Here is a 24,405-nt window from a genome sequence, read left to right as displayed (position 1 = left end):
CTGATACACGTGATAGAATATTGACAGACCTCAAGTGGTAACTTCCACAACATAATTTTCCCTGAACAACAGTTATAAAAGTTTGAACACAGCAAAATGCAGTGTTTCTCAAAGTGCAGGTTAGGTTATGTTCCTACAAAGAAGATTCTGTGTGTATTAAAACCCATGCAAAACTTTGGTGTTACATGCTGTTCTCAACTCATCATAGTGGGTGTTTGACTTGCATATGTGTCCATGGAGTCATTTGTATGGCATAAGAAGTGCTGGGCAAGTCCTACTGGTGGGTGGGTGTGTGCACATGACAAGGCCTCTGTGTCTTTCCTTTTTGCCCACAAAAGGCCAGCAATCCACTTCAACTGTGGAAACTGCCCCCTGCCGCCCACCCTCTCACACACATTTCAAGTAGTATTTATTTTTATAAAATTTTTCTCCTGTAAGTTATCATTACTCTTTGCTTTTTCAGTCTTCACTAAGCACTGTGTGTTCACACTTTGTATTGCTTTGCATCTCAGCAGTATCTCTCTGTTACATTTTAGCACAGCACATTGGCAAGGGCTCAAGTTGTATTCAGTATAGATAGGTTCCCGGTTGATGGAATCCCCACTCATCCAGCAGCACTTACTTTCTTCCTAACTTTATTTCAGCCTCTTTACATTAACTGTTGCTTCTTCGAATCTAGTTATTGTCATTTTTTCCTTTGCTCTACCTATGCCGTAGAACATTAGATCTAAAGGAAAAAGAGATCTTCTATTTTAATCACTTTCACATTTACAGTAACTTGCCCCAAAACGTATGGTTGCTTCTAATTCTAAAACAGGCCAAAGGTATTTCTTATGGCTCTCATATTTCCCATAAGAAGCAAGCTTCCTTTTCATTATGTTCAAGTTTTCCCCAACTCAGCTTTAGACCACCATTCCTTTCTTGAGTTGGTGGCGTTCTCTAGATCTTTGGGGTACATGTTTCCCCAGACCCCCAACTCTTCACCAAGTCTCCTCCCGCTGGTCTTTCTCTCCATGTGACACACAATGAATTCATATTAGGGGAAAGACCTGTGCCTGCTCTCCTCTAGTACTCTTTGCTTAAATTTGCTTGTTAGTGTTATCTTGAATCTATTTTTGGGTAGGAATCTTTTCATGCCTCTTGTCCACTTTTTATTGTGGACTAGTTTAATTCAATTTATAATTGGTAAAGTTACCTAACTAAGAACACCTGATTGCAAAGCTTCGAATTACACTGAGAGTGAATGAAGGTGTAGGGTTCTTCTAGCTGGTGGAAGGCCTTAGTTCACCCCCTTCAGTAACTGACTCAGGACAATGGACAAGGTCCACGTGAAGCCTCTGTGTTTTACTTTATATTCTACTTTATTCTTGCTTCTCAAAGTGTCATTGTGTCCACACTCTGGGGCTGAATATCATTACTAGGTTGTGCACGCGTGAATGTGTTAATTTATCTCGAGTCTACTTCACCTTACTGAAACTTCCCAGACTCCCTGTTTCTTTGAGAATCTTGTCTATTTACCTGCTTCCAAACTAGCAAATTCTCTAAAAATTCAACAGATTATCATTATTTACACTCTAAAGCCAATATGGCATGTATGGGTCTACTATATATGTTAGCATATTTAAAAGAATAGCATTCTGCCCCTGTATTATCACTTTGTTTTTCACATTAGCCTTTTAAAATGTCACTTACACATTATATACATTCAGCTTAGCCTTCTGTTACCCCTCTAGCCACAGTAACTGGAAGAAAGGGTGATTTTGCTGTAGAAAGTGGGCCCAGTGTTGATGTGTAATTATTGAAAAACTCAATGTGATTATTGTCTAAAACATCATATTTGTGTGACGAATATTTTTGTCACTAACAATGATGTTTCTAATTTTTATCTTTAGTTTTAGGAAGGATAATGTTTTTAAATCAGATATGTACACAAAACCTTATGTTATTAAAATTTGCTATTATAATTTATGATCTCCTTACATTTACAAGTTGAGGGGGTACATACCAAAAAATTAAATTTTTGAGACATAGGTAAAGAGACAAATGGTGGATAATAAAGAGGAGGGGATAAAATGTGGTCGTTATATTAGAAATGCTCTTGAGTGAGTGTCCTGGATGTGAACCCACGCTTATTTCAGAGGTTCCAGACAGCAAAGGCAAAAGGCAAACACAGTAAGTCACATATACCTCATTTTTTAGTTAGAGGAATCGTTGGTTTGAGTGTCAGTCATGCCAAGCAACATTTGAATAAAGTTTCAATGGCAATTTTGCTAAAAGGGCAAAGACCTTGTTCATAAAGGTCAATTCTAAGGCTGGCCTTTATCAGTAAGTTGAGAGTTCATTAAACTGAGGTTTAGTAAGATGTGTCAATTCAGGATAGAGTGCAAAAGTAGATTCTAGGTTTATAATTCTCCAGTGCTCTGACCTATAGATACTGTGCAGCAACATTTCTTACAGTGTACACACTCTGTAGAATATCAGACCCATAGAATATAGAGAGCAATGTTCTGAGCTTTCATGAGTTTGGGAAATGCTACATTCATTTGCATAGTAAAAGTCCCAGAGCTCTGCCATGAAGAAAACATTTGAACTTTGTATAAATAGTGTTTCCCAAACTTAATTGGTTTTAAAATCCTTTATTTCCTTAGGAACTTCTCATCAGTTGCTATACTAGAATCTGTTTTGGGAAATGAGGAAGTAAAAGCATGAAGGTTTGACATGTCACTAATTGTGGCATACGTGTTTCGAAAGTCAGATGACAGGTTTTCTCTGTTAGTAATGAAAGCGGAGAGTTAGATGTTTTAGGATTTTTGGCTAGGTGTTTGGTATTGGTGTAATTTAAGTGCCATGTTTGGCATTTTGTTACAAAAATTTAAAGGTTAGTTTGCAGTCTTTATGAAACCCTACCCTTATGGTGTTCACTTTATAAGTGAACTGTTGGCTTGTAATTACTTTGCAGTCCAACTTTTTCATGGTGTTTGGCTGTCTTTGCAAATGGAATTTCTTTCTTCAATGAACTGTATACTGTCTTCAAGGTGGAAAATATATAATAGATTACTCAATGTAATACTTTCTGGTCGTGTTACTTTGGTCTTGCTCAGGTTGCAAGAAATGGAGATTTGCTGGTTTTTAAAAAAAGTAATTGAGATTTGGGAGGTGATGTTAAACATACATTTACATTTACCTCTCTTCTTCTGCTATATGTTTCTAGGGTATCTGTTCCTCTCACAGTATCTCTTCCGGTATCCCATATTCTCTTTCCCTATACATAGGAGAGGTTATTCATTAAGTAAGTCATGTAATATGTCTCTGGTACAGCTTTGGCTCCAACACTGATCTGTAGGCTAGTCAGCTATAAACTGAGTAATAGGACTGATTTTGCTCAAGGCTAAGTAGCTGATTTCTCGGTAGAATAACAGTGACAGTAGAGGTTAGGTGACCAACCAGCACTAAAGCAACAAAACATTAAACTCTTCATTTGTGATACCTAGTTTCAACGTAGAGAGTCCCTTCTGATTATTGCTTTTTAAATATCATATCTGTTGCTCCAGTTTAAGGACATATTTGAGAATGCTGAGATTTAAAGGGTCACAAGCTAAGCACTTAATAGTGTTATATATATTAATTTTTAAAATGTTTATTCCTCATATGTTAGGTAGTATACTAGGTTATTTGCATTTATTATTTCTAATTCATATAACAGCTTTGCAAATACGCTTAGTTCCTCATTTGAATAATGAAACAAACTGCCACTCAGAGCTGTTAAGAAATTGGAAGATATTCAGACAGCTGTGAAGATACAGAGCTAGGCTTAGTAGACCAATTTTCTAACTTTAAATCAAGGTCTCTTTCCACTGTGACATACTGGGTTACTTAAGCAGACCACCATGGAATGTCTTGAATACATCAGAAGGATGCTTTGTGGGTTGGGGGAGGCTGGGCATTGGTTTGTTGTTTTTATTTTGTTTTGTTTTGTTTTTGGCCTTAGAGGATGTTAGAGGAAACAGGATATACAGAAATTTAAATCATACCAAAATAAATAGAAGGAATTTACCTCCCATTTTCTGGTTTGTGCACAGCTAATTGATTTAATAGGAAGCCATAAATTGTCTGCACTTTGGAAGGTTGTGTTACAGTAACAGAACTATAGCGTTGATAACCCCTATGCAAAAGCTAAAATCCATTGTCTTCTTTTTCTCTTTGTTACTTTACATCAAAGACTAAAAGTAGCTCTTACCATCTGTATGTTCCTTATAAAATCTGTTGTTTATACACCCTAACAAAAATACCACAAAACTGGGTAGAGTTAAGTAGAGGCATCAAGTAGTGATATAACTAAATAATGACAAAATGAGTTCCTTCAAAATTAATTAAATTTCTGTTCTATCATGCTCTGCAAATCCCTGCTCTTTCTAATCTGTCTTCTTTGGCATTCAGTACTGTGGGACGTCCCTAACTATGTATCCCATAGAGCCATATCCCACACACTCAAACACACCCAGCTCAGGTACACAGATACTTTTGTCTCTCAACTGATAAAGGAGTAGCAACCAAATGAGTTGTTCTCACCTTCCCTGTATTAGTTTTCCATGCTATATAATAAATTACCACAAATCTATCGGCTTAAAGTAGCATGCTATTCTTATCTCCATGGGTTAGGAGTGAGTTAGATTAGTTTTCATGGTCAGGAGTCTGGGCACAGCTTTGCTGATTCTTCTGCTTAGGGTCTTAACATGGTGAAATCAAGGTACTGACATGTATACTTTCAGCTGCAGCATGGGATCCTCTTCCCAGCTCATGCAGGTTGCTGGCAGAATTCATTTCCTTACAGTGGTAGGGCTGAAGCCCCCAGCTCTTACAGGTTACCCCCTTAGGCAATTTACAATTTGTTTTTTCTTCTTCAAGGCCAGCAGGAGAATATTTCTGCCCCTGTTGGCTAAGATGACATTTTATGTAATATAAAATAATCAAAAGAGTGATAGCCTGTTACTTCCCCCATTTTCTAAGCAAGTCATAGGTTCTTCCCATAATTAATGAAAGGAATTCTACAAGTGTGTGACTCATCAGGGGCTCCTAGAGTATGTCTGCCACACCTCATACCAAATAATAATAATTATATTCTCAGCTTTTTGAGAACTTCGTCTAAGCCAGCATTATTCAAACTGTTTTACATGTATTTATTCATTTAATCCTCGCAAAAACTCTAGGGAGTTAAATAGTTTGTTATTCATAGTTTACAAATGAAACCAAACCATGGAGAGTGGATTCTTGTCAGCTAAGAATATCCATCCAAAAAATTAACAGGAGAAAACAACAGCAACAATGTTGATGCCACACAGTCCTTCAGTTGCCACACTCTCATCACCTCCCTTCATAACAAGGTTCCTTACCTTCCTTGTCAGAGCTGCCATTGCTTTTCCTTCTGCCTTTACCCCAGGGCTCTTTCCTGCCCTTCCTTCACACACATCTCTGCTTAGAAATAAATGTCTCGAGAGTCCTACCTCCACATGCATGCACCCAGAATTTTCCCTTCTTGTACTTCTGTTTCCTTCAGAGGCCTTAACACAATTTATAGTTACAACTTTATAAAACAGGGACCATGCCTGTCTTTGTTTATTGTTGTATTTCCGGCATCTAGCACATAAACTTTTTCAGTGTAAGAATGAACGCCTGCATGTTAACTAAAGAAAGTCATATGGCTTTTAGGGAGTCAAATCCTACTTTGCTGCTTACCTACTCCTGTAGTCTAAAGGTTTCAGCATAATTTGTATGTTGAAATCCTAACTGCCATGGTGATATTATTAGAAGGTGGAGCTTTGGGCGGTGATTAGATCATGAAGGCAGAGTCTCCATGAATGGGATTTGTTCTCTTATAAGAAACCCCAGAAATCTAGCTAGGCCCTTCTACCATTGAGGCAACAGCAAGAAGGCATCACCTGTGAACCAAGAAATAGGTCCTCCCCAGACACTGAATCTGCTGATACCTTAATCTCAGATTTTCTGGCCTCTAGAGGAGTGAGAAATTTTTGTTGTTTATAAGCTTCCCAGTCTATAGTTTTTGTTATTGTAGACAAAGACACCCATCTTCAGGGTTGTTGAAGGCACTCAGTTAATGATAGTCTATTATTATTGTTATTGATTATAGTTTTTATTGAAGAAGAAGTAGATCAAAGCCATTGTTAAAGAGGAGGAAAGGATAAGACAGTTGCCTTTGGGTGTAGATATTACCAGGCTACTAGGGGGAATGAAAGATATGCTAGATACCCAGACTTGGGGGCTCTCCCAGCATCCTTCCCTTCTCTAGACACTCCCCATGCTATTAAAATGGACATTTTATCCTTTTCTTTACCACTCTAGGTACAAGGCACTTGGAACAGCAGAAGCTGTCTATCTGTTTCACAGTTCCTGGCACATAGTAGATGCTGTGAAATGTTTGTTAAAGAAATGAATGACTAATAGATAGTCACTTAAACACAGCTGTTCAGTGTGTTACAAATGGAAACAGTGATTCACTGATTCCCACTACATTATAACATACTCTTATTTTATCTGTATAAGAACATGAGCTTGAGTTTCACTAAATAAAACATTAGTATTCGTGGTTGGGTCCATTGGAAGTTTGTTCTTCCTTCCTCCTCTGCCACACACACACAGAGGGAACATTAATGAAAATGCAATTATTAAAGATTATCTTTTAAAACATACAGATTCTCATATTTGCTAAACCTTGTTCCAATTTTGAAAACGTCATTTCTCATAGAGGACCAAGCAGAATGTCCCAAGGTGTGGCCAAAGGTTCTCCACAAGTTTGTCATGAAGTAGATATACTGTGAACATCAAATACTTCTCTAATTGTAGAGAAGCTGATGAAAGTGTGATCTGTCAAAGGCTTTATTTTTGCCTTTAGCTATCTTTATTTCAGTTATTTTTACTGATTTCACCACAGGCTACATCTCTTCTGAGGAGGCTGCTAAAAAATAAGAAATTATAGCACTTTAATAGCAATTTCTGTCTTTGGAATTTGAAAACAGATTGATTCTTAGAAAAGGTTTCAGAATTTTAAACTGTAGAGTAACATCATTTAAAAATAATTATTGTTTTAACTAATATATGAAAGCTTATGGGAAATTCTCATGTAAGCACAGTAGTTGAAACTGAGTACCTGAAACCTTTCAAGAATCAATATTAATATTCTCCTTGTTTCATTTGCTTTTAACATTGCATACATCCCTCAAATATGTCTTTCCTGATTATATATGCTGAAATCCTTAGTACCAATTATAAGAAAACCTTTTTATCTTATAACAAGATAATTATTTTCTTTCATTAATTGGGGGCCTGAGAAGTTGTTTTCCTACAATCTTATTCTAAGGAATGGCTTCCCCAACATCTGATTGACTATTTCCTCTGCTGCTTTGGAAAGTTAGGCCAGTCTTCTGGTGGCAGGGAGGATAGTTCTCATTCTCTTGGGAACAGCAAAAGGTTTCATTTAAAAGATCTTTATCTTGGCCAACTGCTTGGATTGGCTAAAAATTCTATTTGCAAAGGAAAAAGAAAAAATTATATGTATATGTATACACATGTGTGTGTGTGTATATATATATACACACATATATGTATATATATATACACACTTGCATGAATATGTATGCCTATATCATGTTGTGTATATTAAATACATGTATATATGTATAGAAGATGGATATAGAGATGTGTGTATGTGTGTGTATACATATATATATACACACACATATCACAAAAGCAGTAAGTAGTAGAAGGAAGAGGACACCTCAGAAGAAGAGATTTTTATTATGACATCTACTTTAAAACTCCATCATAACAATGATGACAAAAAAGCCTTCTACATTTCCATGTAAGTGCTGCTTTGTTCGGTAATATTTTTGTTTCTAAAATTGCCTTTGTGTTCACTTTTGCTTGATTCCATGCATAATTTAAAAAAAATTAGTTGGAGGAAGGATGAAAACTATACAGGCTTACCTTGTTTTAATTTGCTTTGCTTTATTGCACTTCACAAATACTGTGGGTTTTTTTTTTTAATAAATTGAAAGTTTGTGGCAACCCTTCACCGAGCAAGTCTACGAGCACCATTCCGTTTTTCCAACAGCATGTGTTCATTTTGGGTGTGTCACATTTTGGTAATTCAAACAATATTTCAAAACATTTTATTATAATTATATATTTTCTTGTTAATATATGATAATGTGTCTTATATATGGTGATATATGATCAATGATCTTTTTTACTATTATAATTGTTTTGGGGTGCCACAAACCATGCCCTTATAAGACAGTGAACTTAATCCATAAACGTGTTCTGATTGTTCTCTGACCAGCTGTCTCCCATATATCTCCCTTTCTTCAGGCCTCCCTATTTCTAAGACAGAGAAATATTAAAATTAGGCCAATTAATAATGCTAGAGGCCAGGGTCAGTGGCTCACACTTGTAATCCCAGCATTTTGGGAGTCTGAGGTGGGCAGATCAAGAGGCCAGGAGTTTGAGACCAGCCTGTCCAATATGGTCTCTACTAAAAATAAAAAAATCTAGCCATGTATGGTGGCACACACTTGTAGTCCCAGCTACTTGGGAGGCTGAGGCAGGAGAATCACTTGAAACCAGGAGACGGAGGTTGCAGTGAGCCAAGACTACACCACTGCACTCCAGCCTGGGCAATAGAAGGAGACTCCATCACAAAAAACAAACAAAACAAAACCCTACAACGGCCTCTAAGTGTTCAAGTGAAAGGAAAAGTTGCGTAAGTCTCACTTTTCAATTAAAAACTAAAAATGATTACATTTAATGAGGAAGCCATGTTGAAAGCTGAGAGAGGCTAAAAGCTAGGTCTCTCGTACCAAACGCTTAGCCGAGTGGTGAATGGAAAGGAAAAGTTCTTGAGCGGAGTTAAAAAGTGCTACTTCCCTGAACACACAAATGATGAGAAAGTGAAACAACTTTATTGTTGATATGGAGGAAGTTTTAGTGGTCTGGATAGAAGACAAAATCAGTCACAACATTCCCTTAAGCCAAAGCCTCATGTAGAGCAACCCCCTAACTCTTATTCTGTGAAGTCTTGGAGAGGTGAAGATGTGCTAAAACGGAACTTGGAAGCTAACAGAGATTAGCTCATGAGGTTTAAGGAAAGAAGCCATCTCTGTAACCTAAAAGTGCGAGGTGAAACAGCAGTGGCTGATGTAGAAGCTATAGAAGTCAATGCCTGGCTTGAAAGGATAGGATTACTCTTCTGTTAGGTGCTAATGCAGCTGGTGGCTTTAAGTGCAAGCCAGTGCTCATTTACCATTCCAAAAATCTTAGTGCCCTTTAGAATTATGCTAAATCTATTCTGCATTTGCTCTGCAAATGGAACAATAAAGCCTGAATGACAGCACATCTGTTTACAGCATGGCTTATTGAATATTTTAAGTCCACTTTTGAGACTTACTGCTCAGAAAAAAATATTCTTTTCAAAATATTACTTCTCATTGACAATCCACTGGGTCACTGAAGAAGCTGATGGAGATTTAAAAAGAGATTAATGTTGTTTTTCATATCGCTAATGCAATACCTATTCTGCAGCACATGGATCAAGGAGTAATTTTGACTTTCAAGTCTTACTGTTTAAGAAATGCGTTTCCTAAGGCTATGGCTGGCATAGATAGTGATTCCTCTGAAGGTCTTGGCAAGGTGAATTGAAAGTCTTTTGGAAAGAATTCACTCTCCTGGATGCCGTTAAGAACATTTGTGATTCAAGGGAGGAGGCCAAAATAGCAACATTAACAGGAGTTTGGAAGAAGTTGATTCTGATATTCATAGATGACTTTGAGGAGTTCAAGACTTCAGTGGAGGAATTCACTGGGGATGTGGTGCAAATAGTAAGAGAACTAGAATTCAAATAGAACCTGAAGATGTGACCAAATTGTTGCAATCTTATGATAAAACTTTCACAAGGAGAAGTTGCTTCTTATGTGTAAAGAAAATGATCTCTTGGGATAAAATTGACTCCTGGTTAAGATGCTGTGAACGTTGTTGAAGTAAAAACAAAGGATTTCAAATATTCCATAAATTTAATTGATAAAGCAGAAGTAAGGTTTAAGAGGATTGACTCCAATTTTGAAAGATGTTCTGCTGTGGGCAAAATGCTATCAAACAGCATCACATACTACAGATAAGTTTTTTGGGAAAAGAAGAGTCAACCAATGCAGCAAACTTTATTGTTGGCTTATTTTAAGAACTTGCCATAGTCATTACAGCCTTCGGCAGCCACCAACCACCCTGCTCAGTCAGCAGCCATCAACATCCATGCAAGACCCTCTACCAGCATAACTAGTATGACTCGTTGAAGGCTCAGATTATTGTTAGCATTTTTAAGTAATAATGTATTTTAATTAAGGTATGTAAATTGATTTTTAGCATAATGCTATTGCATAGTTAATAGACTACAGTTTAGTGATAACTTTGATGTGTACCTGGAAACCAAGAAAAATGTATGTGACTTACTTTTTTGCAACATTCACTTTGTTGTAGTAGTTTGGAACAGAATTTGCAATGTTTTTTCAGGTATGCCTATAAAACTTTTTTTTATTTTGCCCCCATATGACTGGACATAATCTCGATTATAGCATTATAATCACAATATCTAATTTAAAAAATTATTACTTATGTTAGGACTTTTTTTGACAGTAGTTGCAAAGAATTTCCTTCAGTGGCGTTGAACTTGAGTTTGTTCAAGCTTGTGGGTTAAAGCTTATTATATCATCTTTAATGGTTTTTCACTATTTATTCTGAATACTTGATTCTTGCAATATTCTCAAAATTATCCCATGTTCAGATCTTAGAAATTTACATTTATTTGTTAAAGAGGGTTATAGTCTGCATGGGCAAATTCATTGTTCCAGGTGTATCACATTTGGCTGTTTCTGCCAGTGATACTTTTACAACTCTTAATGCATCAATTTCCAAATTATATTCTGGGGAATAATTGTTCCATGAGATACTGATGGTTGTTCTGTGAGAGGTTTGTAGGTTAAAAAGTTTGGGAAATACTGTATAATTTATTCTTCAGGATTTAAAATAAATTTTAGTATATTAGATAGTACAGTAAATGAAACTATTTACCATATTTACTACATGCAGGCTATATTTATTGTATGAAAGAATACATTTCCTTTAAGATGGTTTTACCTATTAAAACACCTATCTTGCAAAGCACAATTTTGGGAGTATTGTCTTACTGCAATTTTAGAAATAGCTTCAAAAACTTATTTGCAAAATTATCTTTAGCATACTGTTGATCTATCTCCTTTAGGGAAGCCATCCATCTTAACAGCCTTCTTTTATTTTTATTCCTATCTTTATGTTATTCTAAAGAACAACATTTTCCCTTGTGGATAAAACTTGAGCATATCTATAGAGTCTCCTGGGCCATCTGAATCATGCTTAGTGGTAAGGAAAAAATTAAAATTTACCTTTTAAAGAGAATCAATACCCTGGCTTTTATTCATACTGGAATATAGATGCAAGGGCACTGGGTGCTTCATCATGTAGGGTATAAGAGGCTCAATGATAACAGCATGTGACAGTTTATATGCTCATTGCTCTTTTATATTGTATTAGACTCCTCATTAGTGTCTCACTGTCTAGGTTATCTTTGCTGTAAAGATCCGATTGATTTTTGTATTGGACACAACAGCTAACGTAGTGTACTGCACACACTGTTTACCTTAGTAATGCTAAAAGCTTTGATAGATATTAGCACATCCACAATACAGATCACCTCCTGCAAATACATTCTTCCCTTGCAGCTATTAATATGATGCCACTGGCCGGGCGCGGTGGCTCATGCCTGTAATCCCTCACGTTCGGAGGCCAAGGCGGGTGGATCATGAGGTCAAGAGATCGGCATCATCCTGGCCAATGTAATGAAACACTATCTCTACTAAAAATCCGAAAAAAATTACCTGGGCGTGGTGGCGTGCGCCTGTAGTCACAGCTACTCAGGAAGCTGAGGCAGGAGAATCGCGTGAACCCAGGAGGTGGAGATTACAGTGAGCCAAGATTGCAGCACTGCACTCCAGCCTGGCCACAGAGCAAGACTCTGTCTCAAAAAAAAAAAATATATATATATATATATATATATATATATATGATGCCACTTGCTCTGATTTTCTTCCTACCTCTGTCTGCTTTTGCTTTGTCTTCCTAACAGGATATACTCTACCTCCTCATTCCTTTTACATTAGTATTCCTCAGGACTCTGCTTTAAGCCACCTTCTCTTTTGGTAAATACTCCTTGGATGTTCTCATCCATACCCATGTTTCCAACCATACTTTATTTGCTAATCATTCCTATTTGAAAAAATATTTACCGTTGAGCATCTTGCCATATTCTCAGTTACTGACTAAATGTCTTTATTTGGATGCCATCAAAATACCCTTACATCATCATATCCAAAGCCTTCATTTCTTATTTCTAAATACTGTTTCCTCCTTTTGCCTGTTCCTGTCCTGATTTTTGTCACCAGCTTCTACCTAGTTAGCAAGCCTTGTTCCTGGGAATCATCTTCCACATATCTGTCTCATCTTTCTCAGCCCCATTGCTCACTCAGTGTCAATTCTGGTTGGTATGCTTCTCTTGAATATTCTTCTTTCTCTCTATTTCCACTGCCTGAACAATCTTAAGACTTTTCATCATGGGTTCTGCTTACTCTTTATGCTAGTTAAGAGAAATCCCTGTCTTAGTCTCGCCTTTGCCCAAGGCATCCTCTGCACTGTAGTAGGAGTAATATATTGAAGACATCTACTAGGAATTATAATCAGTATCTCAACCTGATGTAGTACTAAACCAAACCTCCTCTGCCTATAGTCTTGTCTTTTTTAAACTAATTAGCAGTTTCCTACTTTTCATTTCTAAATTCAAAAATTCTTGATATCATCCTTGCCTTCCGTCTTTCATACCACACATTTAATCTGTCATCATATTCTGCTGGCTTCGGGATGTAATCAGAACCAAACCATTTCACACTACCTCCAGTGCTGTTATCCTAGTCCAAGCTACTATCATTTAATTCCTAGATTATTGAAAACCTGTATACTAGTGTTCCTGGTAGATCTTTATCTGCTAAAGCTATGCTGTTTTGTACAGTAGCCACTAGTCACTTGAGGCTTTTGAGCACTAGAAATAGGGCTCAGTAGAATATGAAATGAGATGTGCTATTGAAAAGATACACTGGATATTAAATAATTAGTATTCAAAGGGAATGTAAAATATGTCATTAACAATATAATGAATATGTGTTGTAATAATATTTTGGATAGTTTGGATTAAAGAAAACATATTATTGAAATTAATTACACATTTCTTTTCTCTAACATCATTAGTAGAAGAATTGAAATCACATATGTGACTCACCCTTGTATTGCTATTAGACAGCAGTACTCTAAAGATTTTGCTAAACACAGTAGACAGAGCGATCCTTTTGAAATGTCAGATCTTATCATTCTTTGGACCAACACTCCAAAGGCTTTCCAGCCCCCTCGAGGGGGTGGGTGACAAGGCCCAGTGAGATCCTGTCCTCTCCACTCCTCTTCCTCCCACTCTCTGCTCTCTAGTTCCAAGGGCCTTTTTGCAAGCCTCACCTGAGGGCCTTTGCATTTACATTCTCTTTGCTTGGCTCACTCTTTCCCAGCTAGCTATATGGCTTGCTTTTGCATTTCTTTCTGCTCAAATGTCTGTTACTCTATTAGAAAGCATCATCCCGATACCCTATCTAGAGCAGCGATTTCTTAACCTGCACGTACTCATGTAAATCTTTTCTTTATGTTTTGGCTTGACTTTGAATGACTCCCCATTGTCTGTAGAATGAAATCCAGATTGCTTAGTATTTCTTGGTGCACCATTATTATTTAGCCACTTTCTAACTCCAGCACTGTTTTCAGCAATTCTCATACCATCATGCAGTTAGAATCATCTGTAAGAAAGATAAAATAAGAAAAAAGTGATTAGAAAATAGAGGTTTAAAAGATTATTTTTCGATGTAAATATATTCTCGCACTGAATTAACATTCATTCATCTTCAAACGTTGGATGAGATGCAAGTAGGAATGTTTATTTAACCCTTTGAATTCCAGTTGGCACCCATTCCTTAAAATGTATGTTAATAGTATTCATACAAATGGTATACTTAGAAAGAGTATAAGCCTATGTAAAAGGATCTCCATGTGAGTATATTTTCCTTTATTAGGGTTCATTTTCCTTTGGAACAGTGCTTATGATCAGAGTTTTTCTCCTCCTAATTAAATAGGAACTATAATTTATCAGTAGTTAGATACTTCATTATAAGACAGTTTGGTGATTTTGGGAATTAATGTTTCTATTTTGGCTAATCAGGAAAACATTTTATAGCTGGGGAATAAATAAACCTTTCAGAAGTGTTTATTGTTCCACTTCATACAAATACATCTTTTGGACAGTATTTCTTCTCCTTCTTTTTCTTTTTTTTTGGCGCCGGGGCAGCCGCAGGAGGTAGCGTGTGCCAGAGCAGAGACGTGTGCCTGCCCCGGCAGACATTATTTCTTAAAAGCCATAAAATTAATAGTGTATTTAAAACATTTTATTGGCATGTATTTCCTAAATCAAATTCAGCACTAGTATTTCATTGTTCTGTCTCTTACAGCCTGGGGATCTGGCAGTTAAAATTATTTTTCTGTTTTAAAATAAAAGTCTTTTCCTCCAGGGCTAGCTTTCATATTCTTGGATGTGTTTATGTCACACTGCCTTGCATTTTCATGTGCTGAGATCTCGAGAATCTGTCAGAGCTAATCTGGATCTGGTATTTCTTTGTGTCTTAAAATTATGCTGAAATTTCAATTACTAACTAATCATGCCCCGGGCTTGGTAGGATATATGGAACTAAACTACTGTATATCAGCTGCTGGAGTTAAATTTTAAATCCTTCACTACTTAAAGCAAGGACAGTACAATAACTTTAATTTACTGTCTGCAAGATGCTAAGTGTTGTTACACTGATTATAGAAGTTTATAGGGTACCATCTAAGTCCTCAAGTGTAGAATAATTCTGATCCACTGTGCCTTCTAGACATGTGCTCCACAGTGAACAGCTTCCTCTGCCTCTTCAGAGAACTTGCCTTCTACCTATTAGTCCTAATTAAAATCTATCTGTACAATACGAATACCTTTTCCCTTTTAATTTTACTCAATTGAGTTGCCATTTTCTCAAGGCTCTGGAATCACAAGGACATTTATTCAGAGTTAATGTTTGCAGAAAAATTTCAGACTTCATAGAGGCATATCATTTATATGGCTCTCTTTTCCTCATCCTCATTTGTTGAAGACTTGTACTGAAGGTTGGCTATCATTTCATCCACCCCATCTCTCAGAATAATCCTCAGCAACTTTAATGTCTCCTGAAATGTTCTCCCAATGCCTTTACCTTTTTAATCCTAAAGATCTTCACCCAGTCATAAATATATCTCAGATACGTCTTTCTTTTATTGCCAGTTACTGAAATATTCCAATACCCTTTCTAGCAACGTCTCAGTATTGTTTTTCCTTCTCTCTTCTGTTGCACAGCTACCAAAGTTATTTTTCTAAACACACATCTTTTAGGCTTTTCCTTGGCTTCAAAAAAGTGGCATGTTTCCCACTACCTAGAGCAGTGCTTCACATCTTTCCACCATCATGGCTTATGTCAAAAAAGGTAATAAATTTGTGTAGGTAAACTGAGGAGAAAACTTGGACCTGGAGGCCACTGACCTGGGGTGGCATGTTTATCTATGGTGCATTCACTGGGCTGCTCTCATGTAGAGGATAGAGCCCAAGCTCTTTAGCTTTGATGTCTTACTTAGGAAACTCCTCAGCTTTTTCCCTCCCCAAACAGGGCCTGGAACAAAAGAACCAGAATACACGTCATTTGGAAGCCAAATCCAGGGTTAAATAGGGTGAGACAGGGAAGAGAGAAGCCCTTTGGACAACTGTGGCTCATTTATTGGAGAAAATGTGTAGAATGAGCCACAGGACTGTTCCACAGGACGACAGCAGGAGAGCGACATTCTTCCGTAGTCCCTTGTCTCTCATGAATTGGGAGTTGCACCCAGGGACAAACTCTGCATCTCCAGGCTGTACCTGCAGGGGAACTTAAAGCTCTTTTTGCTTCAGAGAAAATCCTAGAGTGTTACTGGCTTGGTTTGGACCTAAGTACATTGAACTGTTTACCCTGTTAGCTCTGTACTCATGTAGCCAGGATAATATAAAGTGGAGTATCAGAAATATCTGGTACAGACTTCCTTTTGTCCTACTCAGATCTTGTGCCTCACATGAAGATCCCTGTGTCTCTAACTCTTTAAAAAGTAGCTAATCATAATATTAACATATTGGAAAGAAGAAACAAATGAAAATAACCAGACTTATGACCACAGGGTTAGTGGCCCAGCTATAGGCTGTGCCAGTCTCAAGCTGGTTTTAAGGATGTGGTTTTAGCTCATTATCTCCCTCCTTTGGTACTCATTGCTGATTTTCTCGCTCTTAGCACTTCTGCTAGAAGTGACTCAGACTGCCATCCCTGAGGAGTATGAGCTATTGGTTGTCTTTCCCTATTGGTTTGTCAGGATGTCAATCACCAGGCACAAATAACATGAAGAGATTTCCCAGAGAACCTCTAGCACTCCCAACACCCTTCTGTCCATCCCTTCTCCCTTGCAGCAGTCTTATTTCCTCATGATGGTTAGGGCTGGTTGATTATCCTTCTGTCTCCTTTCTTTGCCTACTGGTCCAACGGCATGAGTAATACAGAGTAACCAGACAGAGCTTTGGCTGCAATGGGGCCCTTACATTGTCCGGTAGTGCGGTGGTTCTTATCTAGGGATGATTTTGCCTCCAAAGGATATCTGCCAGTGTTTGGAGATGTTTTTCGTTGTCATGTCTGTTAGGGGATTGCTCCTGGAATCTACTGGGTAGAGTCCAGGGATACTACCAAATATCTGACATTACACAGGACATGCCCCAACTAAAATGAATGTCCCAAATGACAAGAGTGCCAATCTTGACAAACCCTGCTCTAATAGAAATGATTCCCCCTGGGAACCTGGTCTTCTAATCCCACAGAAGCTAGAGCTATGGGGACAGAATGCATGCAGTCGGCAAGTGGGTGTTTGGGAATGATAGTGTAAAGGTTATTTCATTCTACTTCTTAGTTCCCAGATCCATGTATTCTAGCCATTAGGAACACCAAATAGCATGCGTTTGGTTCAGTGCATAAACCACACTGCAGAGAATAGTGTCCTAGAGCTGTCCAGTCAAAGGATGGAGAAGCTGAAACATTTAGCCACTCATGCATCAGGGCTTTGGTAAACCTATGATGTGGGACCTTCGCATGGTGATGTAATCGCACATCAGTCATGCTGAACCCAGGTGGATGGAAAGGGTGGACAAGGACCAAACGCATCTGTTCTGTGTAGAATATATTCAGACTATAAATACAGGGGATTTGTCTTTATTGCCAGTGAATTTCTAGCACCCATACAAATGCCATGCACATAGGTTCATATGGGTGGCTTAACAAGTATCAGCTGAATAAGATGAAATAATTGAGCATGAGTAAACAGTAAATCAATGAATAAATGAAATCTTGCCTGAAATATTTCAAATGTATGGAATATTTTAGTGTGGTTACCAGTGCCATCTTAAATGAAGACCCTGAGGATTGTGAATCTGTGGCCTTCCTATAGCTGTCACAGCATCAACAATCAGCACATCTCACATTTGTTCTGTGTCTCTCTTTTCTGGCTTTGATTAGACATTATCCAGCTTAAGATAGTATACTTACTTTTTGTGTTCAGTTTCTCTTTTGCTCCTGAATGATGATTCAACTGAAATATTCATGAAGGCATTATTTGAGTTAAATTTTAAAAGAGTGATAGTATTTCAATAGGTTGAAATGGAGTGTAGAGAAGATCAAAAACAAAAAATGAGGATAAGTAATCTCTAAGTGTGTTTTCAGGTAATTAGTGCATAGGATATATGAATTCTATATATGGAAGTAAGAGAAAATCTTTAAAGATATAGTTGGGGCTACAGTTTGTCAAACCTTTTAGCACCAGGTGAAAGCATCCTCACACCTTCATAAATGCCCCAGTTGCTAATGGTTTATTATGTTCTGCTTCTACGGTAATGCTCATGCTTGTCGACAGTATACCTTCTGCTTTGATCTCTAACCATTTTGTCCAAATCCTCTTAGACTCTCATGATGCTGCATCAGGTTCTTCCTACACTCTCATATCCACATACATATATTCCCCAAGCTTTTACATTTTGAACTTCTTAATTCTCACTCACCTGCTTGACATTGTTTAACTTGTTGTGTGTTTTATATTTACTCTCCAACTACATAAGAAGCCAGTCAAGGACAACACTAATTCTTTCTTTCTCCTACACATCAGCAAGCAGCATGCATGCATCTAATCTCCTAGTATTCATCCCAAGAGACCGATTTTTTGTTGGGTCCCTTTCTTCTCTTCCTCCTAGCCTGTACGTGCTCTCCCTGGAGCTCCTGCTCTTTATCCCTTCTCCTTTCTCTATCTCCTTCCCCCCCCACTCCCACTCACACAAACACCACCCAACACCACTTAGTTTTTGCTTCTTTCCTGCGTACTTTTGCTTTGAGTTATTCCTGATGGAACCTTGTTTTTGTCGGCTTATTTTCCTAGATGGGAAGTGATGGAGTTTTACGCCTCAGTACTTCAGCTCTAAATAATGAATTCTTTGCATATGCAGCACAAGGGTGGAAACAGCGACTGGCAGAAGGTAAATTTCTATTTTCTATTATTATGTGACATACTGGAGTACACATACTGTACTGAGCTTTGTATATTTCTCTGATTTCCCAGTCTTTTTCCCACGGCAGTATACTTTAATTTAGTAAAAACTCATATCCCTTTCCAAATGAGTTCACTAACTCTTTTGTTATACCTGACATTATCCATGTCAGATATTTCTGAAGAAAACATAATTTTATCTTAGACATCATAAAATTTTGGATACAGCGAATTTTTCTTGGGAATGGTAATTTTAATGGTATTATTTGATCGTTATGCATTCTCTTAAGTGTCCTGGCACCTAGAGAAACTTCTTTTCATGTTCTCTTCCCCTGAAGTTACTACTTTACCTTATCCTTCCTTTAGTCACCAAGTTTCTTGGAAGACTAAAAAGTACCCAATGCTGCTATATTTTTCCACTTTACACATTCAAACTGTTACAGTCAGGGGTGACACCACTCTACACAACTGAAATATTTCTCCTAGAGAAAGACTACTGGCCAGGCGTGATGGCTCACACCTGTTACCCCAGGACTTTGACAGGCCTAGGCAGGCAAATCACTTGAGCTCAGGAGTGAAGACTGGCCTAAGCCACGTGGTGAAAGTCTATCTCTACAAAAAAATACAATAATCAGCCAGGTGTGGTGGTGCATACCTATAGTCTCAGCAACTCGGGATTCTAAAGTGGGTGGATCACTTGGGTTCAGGAGGTCGAGGCTGCAGTGATCCACCTACCGATCACTCTACTGCACTCCAGTCAAGGCAACAGCAGAATGACACCCTGTCTTAAAAAAGCAAACAAAAACTATATGTGTGTGTGTGTGTGTGTGTGTGTGTGTGTGTGTGTGTGTGTGTATGCATATGTATAACTAATGGTAAAGTCCAATTTCCTGTTCTCAATGCCTGCATTTCAAGTTCCATCACTAATATCTCATAAATGTTTTTTCACCCCATCTGATTTGAAACCATCTACTTTAGATTTAAAAACAGATTTTAAGTCGATTTCTGAGGCTTAAATTATTTCTGTTTCTGCCAGCCCTTGCTCAACTTTCATCAGGATCCCCTATTCTTCCATCTGATGTCTCCCGCATTTTCTTTTCTAATCATATGTGTTCCCTAAGCTGCCTCATTCACCACCATGGTTTTAGCTATTGCCAGTGTGCAAAGAATTGTCATATCTGGCTTCCACCCCCTTCCCTAATTCCCACCTCTTTCCCCCGTGTTTTATTTTCAAACACTTAGCAGATCTCACTAGCACAGGCACTTTCATCCAGAACTCCCAATAGTAAATTCACTAGCTTCTCTTCCCTCTTTGCTCCTTCTTCTGCTTCCTCTACTTCTGTGATATCACAACTGTCCTCATAGTTCCTCAGTTTAAAACCTTACTCATGTCTTTGACCCTCTTCCTTTTCTTCATGCCTCTCTGGTCATGAACTGTTACTTGTACTTGATTCCTCCACAACATTCCTGCTGCTACTGGCCCAACTGTAATCTCCATCTCTCCTGTGTCCTGTTCAGTAACCCTCTAGATGCAGTCCTCCAATTCTTTATTCTGTTGTCAGACCTATTTTTCTACACAACTTACTTGGCCATATTCCTTCCACACTGAATGCCACCAGAACCTCCCTCTGTCTCTCACAGAAAAATAAAGAACTTTCATTAGAATATCTGTTGGGTAATTGGCCTCAGGTTTTATTTTCCATTTTATTTCTTCCTATGTTTTACTCACAATTGGCTACTCAAAAGATCATAAATATATGTATTCATATCTCTGTGCCTTGTGATTTAATTACTTTATAAAAGCCTGAGTAACCTTCAAAAGCAAACTCAAGAATCACTTCCTATATGTAGTCCTCTTTAATTGACTTAGGCAGAATTACGCGCTTTACCCTGTATTATTTCACTACATTTATTATTATGGCCTATACAGGGCTTTAGACATTATATTATACTCTATTTCCAGCAGACTGATTTCCTTAAGGACAGTGAATATACACTCTTTTATTTGTAGCCCCTAGCAGGTAATACATTTGCTAAATGCTTTAGTGTTCTTCTAAAGCATTTATCTTTAGAATTTTTATGAACATCTTGAGTGATGTTCATGAGAAGAGAAGCTGTAGAAATGTTATCATTATTTGTCCTTGTACTTTTCAAGATCCATGAAAGTTTACTCAGATGAGTTACATGTTTTCTTTATGAATTGGCAAAAGATGTGACCACTTTCACTCAATACATTAGCATTTTCTTTTTAGGAGAGTTTACCCCAGAAATGCAGTTGCGGATAAGGCAAGAAATGGAGAAGGAAAAGAAAACAGAACCTTGGAAAGAAAAATTCTTTGAGAGATTTTATGGAGAAAAGTAAGTACTAGAGTATTTTTTCTCATTTCTCTTAGAAGGAAATGAAAATGTAATTCTCTGCTTCACATAGCACACTCATATGCTGTAAAACTTAATAAACCTGTGATAAAAGGCAATAGTCCCTCAGTGTAAGAAAGTACAGATGAAATTATAGTGGTATATCAGCACTTGAATTTTTTAAAAAATGCATTTTCAAGGGTTTATAACTTGTTCATGAAAATTTATTTTGGGCTGAAAATAGCACATGAAATCTTATAGAAGTCACTTTTGGTTTTCTTAACGGATTTGAGTAAAATTCTCCTATTTTCAAGTATGTTCATGAATGAATTCTTTATAGAGAAGTAATTTTTGGCATGTATTTAATTCTCACACTTTTCCAAAAGCATTGACTGTGCCTAATGCATTTTAATCTGTGTTCAGTTTAGTCCTTGTTTTGGGGAGCCCCTGAGATTTATCTTTTGCCTTATCTTCCTCTTCAAATGTAATCTATCTTTAATTTATTATGTGTGTATATGCTTCTTTTTTAAGTAATAAGAGCCTTTACATCATAGTGTGGGAGCAAATGAACTAACCCTGAAAGCAGTTTCACCTTTGCCTCATGTTTAGTAGACACATTCTGCTTGGGCAATTAGTGTCTCAGACAATCAGATCCCTAAAAAGGAGGGATTTAAGCACTTACTATTGATGGTCACTTCAGATTCCCCTTCATAGAGGAACTTGTGCCCCAATTCCCACATACACAGTCAACGCTTTGAAGTTGTTATTTTGTGTAAAGGACACAGGTGGTTGCAGGTAACAAAACCTATGTCATGGGATCTCATTTCCCAAAATTTCACCTATAAATGGGGAAAAAAGACATGCCAGAAGTCTCACGTGAGAGCTCTTCATGAAAAGAAATAAGATATTTAACAGACCGCTTGAATTAGGGTACTCAGAGTATCCTGACCTTTGTGAATTGTCCTAAATGGTAGTCCTCTTGAGTAGGAAGGCCTGTTTTTAATTGTTGTGCCAGGATTTCTGGATGCCTATATATTTTTAAGCAAAACTAAATAGAGATAATTGATGTCTTTTCTCAAACATTAAAAATGTGACAATCTAGTTAATAGATCTTCACATGAAGTCACCAATAATAACACTCAAGCCTGGCTATATCAAAATCTAGGAGTTTAGCCCAGGAGTCTGTGTTTTTAGAAGTTTTCCAGGTTATGCTGATGCCCAGCAGGATTAAGAACCCTGCAGGATGAGATTAAAGACTATTTAGAAGCCTTCCCTCTCCTTTTACCTGTGAAAGACACTGTTGGGCACACACTTTTCAGTAATGGCAGAAGCATAACCAAGACAGTACCTCCAAGCATTGGTTCTTAATTTTTTTAGTGATAGACCCATTCTTTTATTAAATTAATGTTTTTATTCAACATTGTCTCTGTGTCAGACACTCTCCTGGATGCCAGGGATGCAATTGTTTATAGGGCTACCTAAGTTCTACTCCCAGAGAGCCACAGTTCAAGGGAGTTACATTACAGAGAGCTTTCCTTCATGCAACAAATAATCATTCAGAATACCCTCGCTCTGATATGCTTCTAAAAGCTTTGCAAATATTATTTAATCCTCCCAACAATTCTATAAGATGGATACCATTATTTATATTACTTTAAAAAAAAATTTGGGAAACCGAGGGAAAATGAAGCTAAGTAATTTTCCCAGGTTTATAACACTGAGGTTGGTTGAGTAACTTGGTTGGGGTCTTCATTCTGCAAATCCTTCTCTGAAAAATTCACACATATGCACAATCTTTGCATGAAATTTAGGAACTTCCCAGATTCCCTTGGGCATCAGATTTATGGTGTCTTCCCTAGAAAACAACAGCTATAATATTAATAAAGAGGACCCCCTTCCTTACCATCACCAAACTCTGAATACGTTCTTCTCTTTAGTGTCCCCCATTTTTTTTTTTGCTGTAGTTTATCAGTAGTTTTTGTCCCCTCACATCACCAGACTTGTCTCTTGATCTTTTCTATCTTTTATTACATATTTCATGGCAGATATATTTTGCACATTTCATTGACTGCCCTTCTCATTTTGTTGCTCCCAGGTTACCTGTATTCCCCTACCACCAGTTTTTAGTTGACTGATACCATGTGCCTTCTCATTGCTCTAAGTTTTTTCAAAAATATGTCTAAACGTTCAAACTAGTGTCCAGTTAAGATCTGCCTGGTTTCATTTTCTGCTTGTTTTAATATTTATTATGATTCTCACTTGCTTAATCTGTTTATAATATAGTATTGTTCTGTATTTGTTTTATATCACTTGTATAAATGGTAAGTATTAGAGGACTTGATTTGTGAATTTGTGTCAAGATCTCTGGAGGCCAGCGTTTTCCTTTGCGAAGTATGGGGAACTGTGAACATCTTCTTCCTATGCCTTATGCCATCTTAAGCCTGTTTTCCCATGAAAATAAGAAAATGTTGACATGGGCATATTTTATACAGTGCTGTTGTACATGTACACTTATATGTATAAGTGTGTATGTATGTATACTTAGTAATATTTTGTATGTATATTTAATAATACTAACCAACTAGCAGAAAGTTGGCTCACGGTGGATAGATTTTGGTGTGTTACTTAGTCTAGTATCAGTAGTGTCTCTGCTTGACCTAGTCCTAAGGAACCTAATTTCTTGCAGATTATTCTGCTTTAAATTTATCTGTAATGCTGTTGTTCTGGTCTTCTCAGTATAGTATAGTTATAAATTGTAGCTTACTTTGGATTCATCTTAGAGAACATTGAAAGGAAAGAGATTATTTATGAAGATAGTATCTTCTATCTTTTCAGAAATTTCTGAATTTAAATAAAGAAGGCAAAGACCAAATACCCCAAAACTGTATTCAATGTTATTTCCCTTTACTTTGAGGATTTTTTAAAAATAAAAGGTTAAAGTGGTTTTCACTGAGGTATTTTTTGCATCAATGTTACTGTGACTATATTTCTTTACTTAAAGGTGCTTCTTCCTCTGGAAATATTCTCTCTCCTACTTATCTTTCTCATTGCCTGGACCCTAATTGAAGTTCATTTGTAACAGCATATTTCTCTACCATCTGATGCTGACAATGTAAATTATATGACAGAAAATAGTGATTTATAGTAACCTTGAGTGTAAATCTAATTAGATTTACCTTAAGACCTGAATATCATGCTCAATTATTT

The 24,405-nt window shown here is 37.2% G+C and overlaps 1 protein-coding gene across 3 annotated transcripts in view; it reads left to right on the top strand.

Moving 5' to 3' along the window:
- Positions 1 to 24,405, top strand: part of ASXL3 (ASXL transcriptional regulator 3) — a 174,001-nt gene that overhangs the window by 139,508 nt on the left and 10,088 nt on the right. For all 3 annotated transcript variants that reach the window (XM_039463882.2, XM_074383633.1, XM_074383635.1), the window contains 2 exons: positions 18,736 to 18,832; positions 21,096 to 21,201. In XM_039463882.2, the coding sequence (XP_039319816.1) occupies positions 18,736 to 18,832; positions 21,096 to 21,201 (203 nt within the window). The remainder of the gene's footprint in view (positions 1 to 18,735; positions 18,833 to 21,095; positions 21,202 to 24,405) is intronic.

Source organism: Saimiri boliviensis, chromosome 13, assembly GCF_048565385.1.
Source record: "Saimiri boliviensis isolate mSaiBol1 chromosome 13, mSaiBol1.pri, whole genome shotgun sequence".
Lineage (NCBI taxonomy): Eukaryota > Metazoa > Chordata > Mammalia > Primates > Cebidae > Saimiri > Saimiri boliviensis.
Note: the sequence above shows the minus strand (reverse complement) of the source record. Positions and strands in the feature narration are given on the sequence as shown.